Source organism: Lepidothrix coronata, unplaced genomic scaffold (genome assembly GCF_001604755.1).
Source record: "Lepidothrix coronata isolate B3197 unplaced genomic scaffold, Lepidothrix_coronata-1.0 Scaffold34, whole genome shotgun sequence".
Lineage (NCBI taxonomy): Eukaryota > Metazoa > Chordata > Aves > Passeriformes > Pipridae > Lepidothrix > Lepidothrix coronata.
This window is the reverse complement of record NW_016690214.1, coordinates 2,918,890-2,934,091: the sequence shown is the minus strand read 5'-3', so window position 1 is coordinate 2,934,091 and position 15,202 is coordinate 2,918,890. Positions and strand designations below refer to the sequence as shown.

At 41.6% G+C, this 15,202-nt stretch overlaps 1 protein-coding gene across 2 annotated transcripts in view; it reads right to left on the bottom strand.

Annotated features, from left to right (window-relative positions):
* The window catches only part of PITPNC1 (phosphatidylinositol transfer protein, cytoplasmic 1), a 76,501-nt gene that overhangs the window by 11,641 nt on the left and 49,658 nt on the right, over nucleotides 1-15,202 (bottom strand). For both annotated transcript variants that reach the window (XM_017811866.1, XM_017811867.1), the window contains exon 6: nucleotides 7,105-7,200. In XM_017811866.1, the coding sequence (XP_017667355.1) occupies nucleotides 7,105-7,200 (96 nt within the window). The remainder of the gene's footprint in view (nucleotides 1-7,104; nucleotides 7,201-15,202) is intronic.

The following is a 15,202-nucleotide window of genomic DNA, read 5'->3' as shown; positions in this document are numbered from 1 at the left end:
CTGATGTTCATCTCCTGACTTGGCTTCTGGTTTTACCCGTAAACTGAAGCTCTGCCATTAAAGCTCCTCTACAAACCCCTAATGAGGGGAAGAGTCTTTCCCCTCTGTGAAAGTCATTGCTTTTATTGCTGACACAGGCTTTGCTAAGTGGAGACTTCAGGCTCACAGTATAATAAGGTTTCAATGTTAAATCACCATAAAAACAATTCAGTGTCATCGTATATCAGAGCAACACCCCCCTGTGCAGCACAGCCCATGGTCACATCATGCTGCCAATCTTCTCACCCAACACAGCTCGACCTCAGATGGATATGGATATTTTCTGGTTGAAAGAGTTGTTTTCTAATTGATCTGAAGCAATCAATAGGAAAATAATACGAATAAAAAGGAAAAAAAAAAAGGGAAGAAGTAAGACATAATATTCAGAAAGATGTAACATTCTAGTAGGTGGTTCCTTGAATAAAGAAATAATTACAGAAAATATGATTTCAAACATCCCTGCAAAATATTCCAAGTGTAAAATAAGTGTTTCTGAAAGGGAAAATAGTTTCCTATAAGGCAGGGTCTGCTGTTCCTTACACACACACAGTGCCTTGATTCAGCATTTCAGACACACTCTTTAATAATTCTGAGTGTTGTACTTTATATCCTTTCAGAGGTAACCAGATCTGTAATGGAATAACTTCAGTGCAGTCCAAAGGGATATAATGTAATCAACTTGAGTCAGGATCAAGGATTGAGACTTTATAAATAAAAATGAAATCAGGAGGAACTGCCCTGTCCCACTGCTCAGTCACAGCTTTTGTACCTCGGGGCTGGTTTGCTTTGCTGAGTTTAACCCAGACAAGGGGACACACGGTGGGGATCACCCTGAACCTGGTGGCTCACAAGTCAATGCAGCTCATGCCTGACATCACTCTCCTGTCACAGCACCCAGAGATGGCACCTTTGTGTCCCTTCATCACGTCCCTTTCTCTTGAAGGACACGAAGATTAGTCACAAATTGGCTGCACAGCTTCAAGCCAAGAGCCAGGCGATGACGGACCGTCCGGGCAACTCACATCCCAGAGCTTTTAGGGAAATTCCTGCCTTTCTGAAAGCATTAACATATTGGTACTGTGGAACTGCAGACTGATGAATGGAAGCCAGGACTCGGAGGGGGGGGGGCAGATTTCCAGACTTGCTGTGGGAAAGATTGAGGTGTTTATAATTTTTTACTGAGCTCAGGGGGCTGAGGCTCAAAGGCTGCACAGAAGCCAAGCAGTGGGACAAGAGGCAATGAGGCAACGTGAACTTGAGGGTTCAACCTCCAGGCCATCAATTTGAAGGGCACAAATGTTTGACAGAGGGGAGCTGTTATCATCATTATCATCACTAAAACGAACATCACTGGGCTTATCTACCCAGATGCTAAAAAATTAGGTGTTTAAAAACATCCTGGACTGTTTCAGAAAGACACAAATTCTGTCTCAACAACTGCTTTAGCTATAGTTCATACCAGGAAGTGTTTAGGAGAAGAATCTCTATATTCTTCTCTATATTTTGCATGTATTTCCACTTTTCCCAGGCCTGTGCTGTTGGTCACAGCCATGGAGAACATGCCATGCCAGAGGGACATGGTGGGACCAGGATTGCTCGTCTTCTGCTCTTCAGTGCTGTTCCAAAGCCCCTTGAAATCAGTGAGAACTCAGACATGAATGATTTTGTGTGCCTAACTCGTGGGGTCAAATTGCCACATTAGGATTACAGCCTGGAATCCTTTCTGCAGTTAGGCCTGTAAGGTCCTTCTAAACCAAAAACATGAAGCAATAAAGCAGGGCTGAACATTTTCTATTAAAACCAAGCAGAAATGATATTGGTACCCAGCACTGCTTCTCTAGGCAGGACTCATGGCACAGTGTTTGAAACAATTCTGTCCATGACTAGAAACTGGGCAAGCTGAGCTTTGCTCTGGCCCCAGTTTTATGTTATTCTTTAGATAATTTATTTTGTGTGTGCCTTATTTTTGCTTTTAGCCACCCATGCCTGCCTTCCTAGAGAAGCCATCATCCAAAGAATACTGAGTCTATCCACTATTTTCCCCTTAATTTATCTACTGGCAAAATCCTCAATCTGTTTCAAATGTAATGGCATAGCTAAAATCTTTTTGTTTAAATAACCTTCTCGTCCTTTTATCAGACACAATTTATTAGGAAAGCCCATCTGGCAAATCCTTTTGCTAGAGGAGCAAAACCTACTCTGTATTTGCAATACATTATTGCCAGGTGCAGAGTGATTTAAAAATAGCACTTCTGCCAACAGAGCAGAAACATCATAACCCACGAGCTGGGCTTAGCTGAGAATAAAATGTAAAATTACAATGAAATAAAAGCCCCAATGTGCTGGATATGGTTTCAAACCTAGCACTCATTATTTAAGGGTTTAAAGACCACAAGTCCTGGCTCAACGTGGTCTTTGTTGGAGAGTCTATTATTTAACATTTAGCATTTATTTACTTCACTTTCCTCGTGGACTGTGGACGTCGTGGGCATCAGACATGGAATCCTCACCCCCCTTTCCAGGAAGCAAACACCAACACTGGGTTGTTGCAATGACTTTTCAGCATTAATTCTGTTAAATGTTACTTAGTACTTCAAGTTAAACAATGAACTACATTTGTTGTTCCCAGAAAACCTCCAAACCTGCAGGGGCACCTTTGCCCTTGGCTCTGTCCCGCTCTCAGACATGATTTGAAGATGCAGCTGATAACACCCCTTTGTCCACACCCTGGAAGCCTCTGTGGGACACCTTGTGAGCCTTGTCACCCACCTGCCTCCACAGTCCCTTGGTGCTTGGGTGGCCATTTCAGCCTGGGCAAAGGTCCCCAAGCTGAACATGCTGCTCATGCCATGCATCCTGTTTTCTCACTGGAAGTACCCAGATGTCCCTGAAAGAGATCCTTCCTTCCTTCCTTTTAATGCCTGGGTTAATTTTTTCAGACTCCCATTGCAATATCACGGTGCTTTTGAAGTGCAGTCAATTTTTTCCCCCCTTTAAGCTGAAGACCATTTTGTTTGATCTTGAATTTCAGCACCAACCTTTCATGGGTTTAATACCTGTGATCTGGCATTTCAGCATCAGCTGGAGTTGTTAGGTTTTGGATTTCAGCTTTTATAGCCAGGGCTCAGGAAAGATTTGTTGATGTAAAGATGTTACTACAGACATTTATGGAAAGTCATTTTTTTAAGGGCTCTTTTAAAAATTTCCATTAAAATGTATTTTCTGGAAGAGCCAGCTAAATACTTCAGAATTGTAAATATTGGGACAGTTCTGAGGCATTAAAATATGATAATCCAGCCAGGTTTATATAAACTCAGAACTGAAGAGAGTAAGGAAAAGGAAATGTTCATGTTTTTGCAACATCCTGCACTGAACTCCTGTGTTGACATGGTGCCCACACTCACTGGGGGGCTGAGGCAGCTGGATTACTTCAGCTACTGTCACTCTGTGATGTGACAGAGGTTGTGTCACTCTGAAAGCACCTGGACTGTGCTAAGCTGGACAGTGCTGCTGTGCTAGAGGAAAAAAAGCCAGCAATGGCAGAAGAAACCTGCAGCAGCTGCACGAAATCCCTGTGTTTGGAGGTAGCCTGAAAAAGTTTATTCCATTTGTCCAGCTCTCCGTTGCTTTGTTATAAACAGGAAATGAAACATTGTTAATTCTGAGAACTGGAATATGTTTGCACAGAACATTTCGCTCAGTGGCTCCCAGCTCCGGTCAATGTTTCATTGCAGGAATGATTCACTGGAGGCTCTCGCTCCTCAGCTCAGCTCAGCTCCAGTCTTCTCTGTAATTCAGATAAATATGTCTGTCTATATGGGGAACACAGGATGGCTGGTGATACATATTCATGGATGGTAAAGTCACAAGGAAATGACTTTACAAAATGTACAACTACTCTCACCTGCAGGCTCTGTAGAGAAACACAAAATTCTGTATTCAGTGCAGTAAGTACATTCAGATTTGGGAACACACGTGGCTCCTTACAAACAGCCGAACCTGTCAGCTTGGATCCACACTCAAGCTTACTCCATTTGGAACCTCCAATTTAAACTTCTTCAAAGTTTAAGGATTTTTAGCACCGTGCTTGTAAAAAACACACCTTGTATTTAAGACGTGACTGCTTCACGGTGGAGTCTGTAGATGGTCATGAAGTTAAAATGAAGTCGTGCTTTGGGACCCATGAATTGCTGCCTTCTACAGCCTTCTGCAAGGACAGAAATGAGTCCTCCACAGAAGACAGAATTGGACTCTGTGAGTGTTTGTAATAGCTCACAACACTGCCTTCTGATTCACTGCTGACTCGGTGATTTCGGTCCTTCTGTGCTCACACTGCCAGATAAGCCCTCCATCCTTAAGGGAATTCCAATCACTTGGATGATGCTGTTCAAGAGATCCCTTGGTATCATTGGCAGAGGTTCTCTTAAAGTGTTCCTCAATGAAACAACAGCTCTCCTTAAGCCTCCAGCTAACTACATTCTTCACTTTTCAATTTTAGTTAATATTTAGAAGGAGAGAAAAGCAAATATGCACAAAGTCGAATTCAATCATTTCCCTTCAACAGCCAGGACATTTTCATGGAACACTTTTCCTCTCTCATCAGTACCAGCACCAGTCAGAATGAGCTGTGCAATTCAAATGGAATATTACATTTATGAGGGTGTTTTATACATTTTGTCTTTTTGGGTGTGAATCATTAAAATGGAAGGTGGTGACTGTCCCTTTACAATCAGGCTCATAAGCACCAACACAGAGCAAGCAGTGCAAGTAGTGTGGGAAGGGTTTAAATTATTTAAGCCACTCTCTAATATACAGTAATACAGCTAAATAATGACATTTGCTGTTAAAAACTGAAGTATATTTATAATTGAAGAGGGCTGAGCTTTCATCAGGATGTAAAGCAATTTAAAGCTCATTTCTAGAAGCTGCCAAACACGCTGACCCTGATACAGAACTTGCTTTATTTTAAGCCTGTGAAAGAGCCCCTGAAATGGAGAGATTACTGCCATGCCTGAAGTTAAAATCGTTCCCACTGGTCTTTCTGGGTGGGAGTCAGGACATTTATCCTGTTGGATCTAATTGGTAAATCCTGAGGATTGCACTTTGCCTTTAATCTTTAAATTTAGTATCAGTTCAGATTACATGACCTAAAAGCAGCCAAATTGTTGTTATTAGTGCAACTAAAATACATTTCAAAAGCTTACACTAACTGGGTTTAGTTATCTCTGAAGCTGCTACTTGGGAAACACAAACCCTTTCTCATTTGCATGGAATTACTTTTTCATGCTGTTCTGATTGAAAACAGCCGGAAATTACATTTACAAACATTAAAAACCTTTTTACAGTGCCTAAATTATGTAAGAGGCCTCATCAGAAATGGGGATTTGGCCTCATGTTCATCATAGGGTAGCATAAAAAACCCATAGTTTGTAAACTTTGGAAGAGACACTATTTTCAAGTATTATTAACTCACTCTCAATTACAGCATGTGCACAGTTAAATGCTAAAGGTGTTCTTACTGTTCTGTATGAATTCTGAAACAGAATTTGGTAGTCAACAGACAAATCATCCATCAGTACAGAAAAAACAACAGATGCTGGGCTATTTTTGTTGTTTCAACCCATATAAAATTCCATTTTGCTTGGAATCAGGTCTCTAGATTTGTCTTCAAAATAACAACACAAAGACCCTGAAATTCTTTTCTCCCTCAAGCTGAGGCTGGTTTTCTATACCATGAGATTAATCATATGGAAATTATGCTTAATAGATGGCTATCAAAAACGGGCAGGAAAGTTGCAAAACTGGATGCTACCTTTGTGTTTATAATTTCTGGATTTGCACAGGCTGAGATGAAAACTCTCACATAAAGTTCTTTAAAGCACAGCCAAATGCTGACCCATTCCATAGCAGCTCATTCCTAAATGGAGCGAGAATCCTTGGAGTTCTGATAAGATGATGGGACCAATAAGCTGTTTGATGAGGTGTTATATAATTTTTGGTACTAAACAGATGGGTTTCATTATCTAAGGAAACTAATAGAACTACTTTTCATTCTACTGGAGACCCAATTTTGGTTTATGACCTGTACATAACATTTGAAATAGGATCTATAAATGGAAGATAACAAGTACTCGACTTTTTTAGTCTGAAAATCGTGTCTCCTACAGTATAGAAATACATTTATTGGCAAGTCTTCACTTTTTATCCTAAAAATGATTCTGTAGTCTCGTTTTATATAGTCAAACAGCTGCCATACTCACTGCCAGCTATGAATATAGACTTGGCTCCAGAGACAAATCATATCTCCAAAATTAAATGCGAGCACAGATCCCATCACTCCTCTCGAGCTGCTTGTTGTGAACCATCATTTTTCAGCCCCGAGATTAAAACACTGAAAGACCTCATCTTCATCTGCATGGTGGCTGCTGATTCCAAACAGTGAAGTGCATTGACCCAGAAGAAACGGGCTCTTCAGAGACGGGCTCCATCAAATATACATGGGAGCAACTTCCAAGGGAATTTTTGGAGAGTGGCTTTGCCTGCTGCCATTGATGCTTTTTGGCAGATCTGCTGCAGTCTGCAGTTTGCTTCAGTCCCTCTTGGTCTTGTGTCATCACTGTGCACCAGCCCCGTTGTCACTGCAGCACATCTGCCCTTTGCTGGGCTTGGGCACTTTGCAGTACTTAACAGTTGGGGTGGGATGCAAATAAGGCCAACAGGGAAGTTTCAAACTGCTCAGACCTGCAAACTTCTCCCTGAGCCTCACAATTCAGAGAAAAGGCCTTTTCTATTTTGGATTAATTCAACTGAATATCAAAGGTCTGGCACAGGATGTTTCCTGATAATGGCAGGGAAGCATTTCAAAAGGAATCATCTGCAAAGGAACGTGTCAGGCAATCCAGACAGAGAGGCTGCTGCTGCTTCCCCTCTGCTGGATAGCTTTTGGAATACTACTGACCAGCAAGATTTCAGACCAAAATAAAATTAGTTCTGATTCCTAGCCAGGCTTTTCTGCAGCCTCTTACATTCCCTTCCTCACCACTTCACAGCCAGGCTGTCTCTTACCTCTGATTCTTTGTAGTAGCGCTCGGGAATTTCGTCGCTGGCAATGTCAATAAAGCAAACCTCTCGCTCCAGGTCTTTCGCTTCTTTGTCAAAAATCTGCAAGAGTCAAAGAAATTCAAGGCTGTGACAGAACAACACCCTCATAAAATCCACCTGGAGTCGTGGTTACAAGCAGTTTCAATGACCTGCAACAGAATGTATTTTAGGCTTGTGTCTGAACAGCTTTGTGTAAGACACTCAGGGTTTTGCAGGGACACGGTCACGTTCTCCAGCCTCCTGCACACACCGTGTTCAGCACCTCCTGCTCCCACTGCTGTTCTTCCCTGGGCTTTCTGGATGGAGACTTTGGTTCCAAACAGTAAAGTCACCAGCTCAGATTGGTTTTACCATGTTCTCCAATGTTTGCCCTGGAGCCCATCACTGTGTAAACCCCCAGCTCTCTGCACTCGGGCTGTTTCTGACCTTCTCACTCTGAGGACGACAGCAAAGTGCAGGTGTTTGCTGTGAACACTCAGCCTAAGCTGCTGTTATACCGAGACTCCAAATGTTGGTTGAACTGCCTCAGTGGAAGCTGCAAGCTCCCCCTATCCATCTGTGCACACAGAGCCCATCTTCATTTCAATCCTTCAGGACCTGCTTCGGAAGCCCAAGTCTCTTGTTCTATGCAAGGCAAACGATGGGGATATTTTGAAAATCCAGGTCATTTGCAGCTGCAGCACAGTTTCCTTCTGTGCCTCTGTCCATAATTTAATTATTTAGGCATCTCAGTGACCCATGTGACTTACACTGTGTCTGCAATATGTTTCTCTCATAATTCTGAGGCGTGGAAATAGTGCTGAGTTAAAGGCTGCCATGAATTAGTGCCATGAAATTCAGGGAAGTTGTGCAGCCACTGTCAGGATCAGTAACAAGCTCATGATGTGCTTTTTCCTTTGGGGCACAATGTTCTATAGCTGACATTTCCAGGAAGCATAAATATTTTTGTTTTCCTTTTTTTTTTCTCCCCTCTTTAAATAAATGCAGCGAACGCTCTGCTGATTTAATTTCATTTAATTTCATCCTGGAGGAACAGTTAAAAATACAAAATGCCAGCAACTCTTTAGGAACAAGAATGCTACTTTATTATTTCTGAAAGCAATGCAGCTGCCCATTTAAAGAATTTGAAGTGAGCAATGGACTCCAGTGAACACAGGAACCAGCTGATAAGAAGAACATTGCTCAGGAAATCATAATTCAAATAGAGGAAAAGCTGAAGTTTTGACTCTAAAATTTTAACTTGTCTTGGTAGTGAATGAAATAGGCAGCACTGCATGTTCATTGAGCTGAATGTAACATGTTCACACATCTGACACTGCAGAAAAACTGAAAAAGAGAAACTACAGCCTAGTTTTATTTGTGTGCCTGTCCTCCTTCTCCAATCCCTGCTTTGCAAAAAATTGTGCTGATTATTTGAACAAACTGGAGCTGGGAGGTCCTTCCCCTCTAGTGCTCCTTCTCTGAATTGGGCACACTGATGTAAATCACTGCTGGCTTTATATATATAATATAGGTCGCTTTTTCTAAGCTTCTTCCCTTGCTTTTTTTCCTAAACAAATTCAGAAATACAGAGCAGCTCACAACGAAATAAGTTGGACTATTTCTGGAACAAGATCCTTTTCACCATAATCTCTACAAAATAATGGAGCTTGCTCTTAAATGGACATTACCAGGTCAGCTGAGGCTCTGAATCTGTCCATGGTTTAGGTACAAGCCTCATAAATTTAAGCACATGCAAATCTCTGCACATTTGCAAGGCCCTAAATGGGGATTATTACCCAATATCTTATCCAAAGAAATGTGCCCTGCTCTGTCCCAGGCTTGATCCATGTATTTCACCTCATTTAGAATATAGCTCTAAATTCCTTTTCTCTCTTTAAAGTGCTGTGATGGAAGTGGGGATGACAGATGCCTTTGCCAATCTGTCAAAACCAGGAGGAATTTTTCAACCATTTCAATGATGCCTCATTTGCTGCCCAGGCTGTCTCTGACCATTCCCTCTACTCCAGAGCTTTGCTGAATGACATTTTCACTTCCCTTTGCCAGCAGAACTTGTTGTCTAATCATTTATGCTTCTCCCCTTCTCAGACTGTCCTCACAAGATTTGCAGTTTGAGATTTAATCTTCTCATTCTATCAGCAGTGGAAAATAAGAAGTCATTAGAGAACAAGACTGATTTCTTTCTTAGCTCTAATTCTCTTATTGCCTCTCGTAGCCACAGAATGTGGGATTGCCTGAAACCCTGTAGGGAGGATGGGTTTATTGTGGTTGTGATCAAAGAGACTGGAGAAATTTAAAAGTTTTAAGGGAAAAGATTAAAGGCCACAAAAAGAAGCAGAAGGCTCCCAATCTGTGCAACTGTCTTTGCAAATGTGCAGAAACTGAACGGTGAGAACAATCTGTATCCTTAAGGAGATGATGGAGAAAGGCAGAATATTAAATATTATATTGGAAAGAACTGGACAGGCTTTACATTTGGAAGCCAAGTAATTAATTGAGATTGAAATACACAATCAAATGGAAAACAAAGAGCAACATTCAGGCTGAAGTGTCCTTTTTGCTGTGGGTTTTGGGTTTATTTGGGGGGGGGGAGGAATGTGACAGCTTTTTTAAAACAAACATTTATACACTTCCTCTTCCTAAGAGGAATGGGTCTCAGCACGTCACAGAGTGATAGAAAGTGGAAGAAAGGTTTCAACTGGGTCTTTATGATTGTCAGTAGTTTCTCCTGGTGAAAATAAAAAAAAAAAAAACACACCAAAACCAACCAACCAAAGCACACAAAAAACCCCTCTGGCAGATGATGCTGGTACCTCAGGAAAGACAGCTCACACAGGACAGTGCAGAAATGTAAAACCTGAGGTATTTCAATTTCCCTCATGCCCTTCAATCACATATCCTGTCACACCCTTGGCCAGTGACTCTCTTTCCCAGGTGGCCACAGCCAGATTAAAAACTCAGGTTAGGAGATGACGGGAAGTCAAGAGCAAATTTAACATCATCTTTGCTACAAGCTTCTCTGCCATTTTGCTTCTTTTTCCTAGTTTTTCAGGCTAAGTTGCTGGCTTCAATTCCACTCAGATGTAGTCAATCCAAAATTTAACTTTCATGGCCAATCCCCAAAGCTAACCTGGGTTGGATATAAACAGTAAAAAGGCAGATCCTGCTGAATCCATCGATTCCACCCACTCTGGCAAACTCCTTGTTCATCTGCACTACCAGGAGGGTCACATCCCTGCCTCTGGCTGGGCTTTATTCCATAATACATGATCCTCTCTTGTGATGTTGGTTTTTGTGCCCTCAAGAGCAAAAGAGCCATCCAAGGATTACCAGCTGGAAAAGGTGTTCAGCTCTGTTCATTACCACAAAATGGTTTCTTTTTTTACCAGCCCAGACACAAGGAGTTTGTGGTCAGAAGCCTGTAATGAGGCAGCTAATTCGTGTTAGGGGTGTAATTGCAGCAAGGACTGCAAGAATAATCCTTTTTTTTCTACCAAAAAAAAGGCACAAAATATACTCTCCACCCTGAAATTCTGATCTCCTCAGATTGCCAGGGCCAGAACCCCTTGCACTGTATTGCCACAGCACCTTGAGCAGGTTGTGTCACCTGGGGCACTGCAGCTCTCGTTTTTCTGAAGGAAAATTTGCTCTAAGCCAAAAGAACTCCCACTCAGAACTTTATCCATGGAGTTTATTGTGGAACTTTTCAGTAAGTCATGCCCCAACCTCTTTTACCTCCAAAGTCCCTTAATTTGCTTTTTTTGGGCAAAGATTACAGGAATTGACCAATTTCAGAACCTGTTCAGTGGCTAAAACTTTCTGTGGACACACATAATTGGGAGCAATTCTTCTATGGGAAAAGGCTGAATCCCTCTGTGAGAGCAGAAAATTTGGCTCCCTGAACTGCAAGGGAATATCCCTGTCTGCTGCAGAGAGGGAGAGGCACTTACATATTTATCTGCAGCCTTGCTCCCTGCTCCTTTTGATCTCCATGTCACGACTCCCCTCTTATTCCATCTCCTACAAAATACCTCATTTAGATTTTGTACTTTTCGGACACAGAAATGGATTTTTATGCCCTTATGTCAAAGTAGCTATGCTTCCAAGACCATGATAGCCTATCTATAATATTTACTGGGATTAGGTTTTTTGAAGTCACATCTAGTTCAAGTGCCAGATTTACTAACTCACTTCGGCAGTTCATTTAGAAAAATCAAAATGTAGAGGCACAACCACAGCACTTGTTCACACTCCCTGTCAGTGTGGGCCCTGTCATATGTTCTGTGAGAGCCATATGTGCTTGGGACACACGATCTGGAGTTCAACAAAGAGACAGCTCTTCACACAGGAGGAATTTCAGGCTAACCTCTCCTCTGGTTGGCTTGTATTCTTTGAGAATTATTAGAGGGGGAAAGCTTTACAAAATCAGGATTTTTCACTGCAAATTACACAGGAGACGATGGATATTTAATACCAAAATACAGGAAAAGTCCAGGTGCAAATAAAAGCACCCTCAGAGTGCCCCTGGCTTTGACTTTGCCATGTTTTGAGTGATGCCCAGCAATCCTTTTGACAGTTTCCAGAATGAGATCCTGCTGTGCAGTGAGGGTAAACCAGGGCACAGCTGAATCCTTTTCAGCTTAAATCAGTGTTTCATGGCAGTTGCTTTAAATAGTGAATTTACATTTAATTTCCATGTGCTATATTCAAGTTTGTTACAACCTACTTCCACGTTACTAAGACAGGAGATAAAACTATGGAAAAAAAATCCACCCTAAACCAAGCCAAACTAGAAATGGATTTTCTTGTGAGCTGCCATACCTAAAATTTATTTTACTTCAGTTTAATAATCAAGACCCAGCCATGGAGTTTTCCAGAGAAAAATGTTATGCTACAAAGAGCAAGGCACTGGAAGTTTTACATACAGTGAATTTCCATTATTGACAACCTTTGGATTATTTTACAAGCTGTACTTTTTTGCTTTCCTCAGACACTGTCAGATGGCAAAGATTCACTGCCCAAATATCAGCAGCAATTAATTCTGTGACTAAAAAACAAATCAAAACAAACCAACAGCAATCAGTCAAACATAATGACCCTTCTGCAACAAACAGGAAAATTGAGTGTCTCTGTGATTCAGTGATTTGTTTGAACAGTGTCTGTCCTCACTCTGCCTTTCTCTACCTTCAGCTACAAACTGCTTTTCAAACCTTTTCCCCACGACTAGAGTGTGGCATCCAAGGAAAACAGGGAGCTGTGTGAGATCACTGTGCATTGATTACAGCATCCACTGGAGCCATATGGTGGATCCTTTGGAATCAACACAGCTCATTGTCATGCACAGTTGGTGCATTCCTCACTAAAACTAAAAAACCCAAAATGTGTGTCTGTAGTGTACATGGAAATAGTGAGAACAGGAGATGGGGGAAAGTGAGAGCAAGACACCAATTAGACCAAAATGAGCCCTGTGTGACACAAATACTGACCATGCAACGGACTGGGTAGAGAACATACCTGCCCAAATAAAAGCACAGATTAAGGAAGTCTGTTCCTAGGAAGCACACACCTCAGTCACTCCCAAACGAGCAGCAACTCACACCCCTCCTGCCCGGATTTGTGACCATTTCAATCCTTGGGCAACCTCAGGGATTCTCCTGGATGTGCCCTATGGTTTTAATATTCAAAACACAGACTCTCTGTCTCTGCATTCCAATTCCCAAAGTGCTGATTTTCCCTCATGGTAAGAGAAGTGTGTGATTACTCTGCACTTTCCCCCTGGTCTGTGCTCACTGAGGCTCTGCTGCAGCACCTGCAGCTCCCTCTGCGGCCCCGACCGACGTCACGGGCTGGGGATGCAAAGGGAAGCAATATTTTCATGTGCCCTGCAGATCCCACCTCCTGTGGCATTTACATGACATAAAACATTCTAATTTTTTAGATATTCCATTTTGCAATTTCGAACAAAAGTCAAATAAAAAAATAAAATTTCTCTTTAAATCAAGAACTCGGCTTTTTAAAAGGAAAAAGAGGAAACACTGCCTGGCCTGACTCCTTGGTCCAGTTTCTAACAGTTACCAAAGCTATAAACTGCAAGGTAGCAGGGACAATATTTGATGTACTAACGTGTTCATCCAGCACTGGCTCTGTTTTTCCAAGGAGAGAGTTGCCATGGAACATCTCGTGTGATAAAGCAAAATCAGCTGCACTGGGCACTGAAATCACAGCTGGATGGATTTATGGTTCTGCACCACTACACAAGGTTTTACCTCAATAAAGGACTTTATTATTGTCCACTGTTCTTTCTGTCAGTGTTTATATTTGTGCAAATAAAGTGCAAACTTCAACAGATCGGAACAATAGTGCTTTAACACATCTTAAATAGGTTAAGATGATAACAAAGTTAAAGACATAAAAAAATCAAGTTCTGGAGGAGTGATCATTATTGATCACCAGTATCTTCTGTCAGGACAATTAGGAAGGAAAATCAGGAGGAATTTTGCATCAAGATATACTGCAGTAATTTGGTAGAATTATACCAGACAATGCAACATGTTAAATAAAATAATTCCAATAACATACCAGCCTGCTAAATGACACCAGGAACCTGAGAGCATTTATATTGCTTTCTTCCATTCATCAGTGGAATTAGTTTTAGAGTTTTAGTATCCTTATATCTAATTATTGCTTTTCACAATCAGTATCTACTTTACCAGACAGCATGGAAATGAAGAAGAGATAAAAGATTTCAAAAAACCTGTATGATCTCAAAAAAAAAGAAATAGCTGAGTTAAAATCAGACATGCATTATTACCCTCATTACCATAACATTAATATTCATTCAGTCTATTTTGCACTACAACTGCAAAATTTACAGAAGTATTTTTTGGATTAATTATTTCTTCATCAGCCAAGGTTGATAGTTGCAATGAAGGAATATATAGTGTATCTACGGAGATCTATAGGAATGGATGCTGGTTCCTTTTGTTTTCTAGCCAGACAAACATTGTGAAATTTAATCTAAACTTGTCTGACACGAAGGACAAATACACTTTGTGTGCTCTTAAGAGAAGTTTAAGCCTGTTCAGTGAGTAATGGAAACAAAATGGACCCCAGTTCCAAGGTTTGGATTAACAGAAGTCTCTCCATATTTATGAACCTTTCAGCATTTCAGGGCTGTACCAGCCATGTCTGTGTCACCAGATCAAGGGCACTGGATCAACAGCACAAAAATGTAGATATTCCACTGGTTTACTGTGTCCACACCCATGAATAGCACAGCTCGCAGAATTACAAAAGCAGGGAAATTAGGGCTGCAGTGCAACTCTCTAATTCAGTTTCTCTTTCTCCTCCTCAGTTCAAGCAAGGGTCAATGAAATCTCTTAATCTAGGTAAACACTTGCCTAGTCTGTGACTCAGGTGCTGCAATATAAAGGTAATATGATATTACCCCCCTGGCACTCCGGGAAAAATGACATTGGGAGAGCTGGATTCAAGCAGAGTAGAGACTCTTTGATTTGCATCACCCGAGTATCCCACCTCTGTGTCCCTTTCATCTTCAATTCCCTGGCTGGGTACTGTTCAGGGCTCGATTCACAGGGTTTTAGCCACAAGCTGACACCCTGAAAACTCACTGATTCAACAGCTTCAGTTTTCCCTCTGTCAGGCAGCAGCACAGAACGTGTCTGCTCACTGCTGACACTATGATGTACCAGAAGACAAGTCTGCACCCTCCCAAAGCCAAAGGTGTGGGCTTGCTCTGAATGAAAGTGCTGCCAAAAAGCAGAAGGTGAACATTAAATAGTGCATAAATTACATAATGCTCACATAGCTGGTAATGGAACACACTTCTTTCTGACTCGCTCACTGCACTGGCTCAGAGCAGCACTGACTGAGGGCTGTGGGTATCTGGTGGGTAATAGATGATCCCTGTCATGTTCCCAGTGGGAAAGTGTCTGTATGCCAAAAGCATTATTCCAAATGATACCTTGTTCTTGTACATGTAATTACCCTGCCATGAGCAGCCCAGCAGCTGTCAGCCTCGTTAACAGCAAGGCTGAGGGAA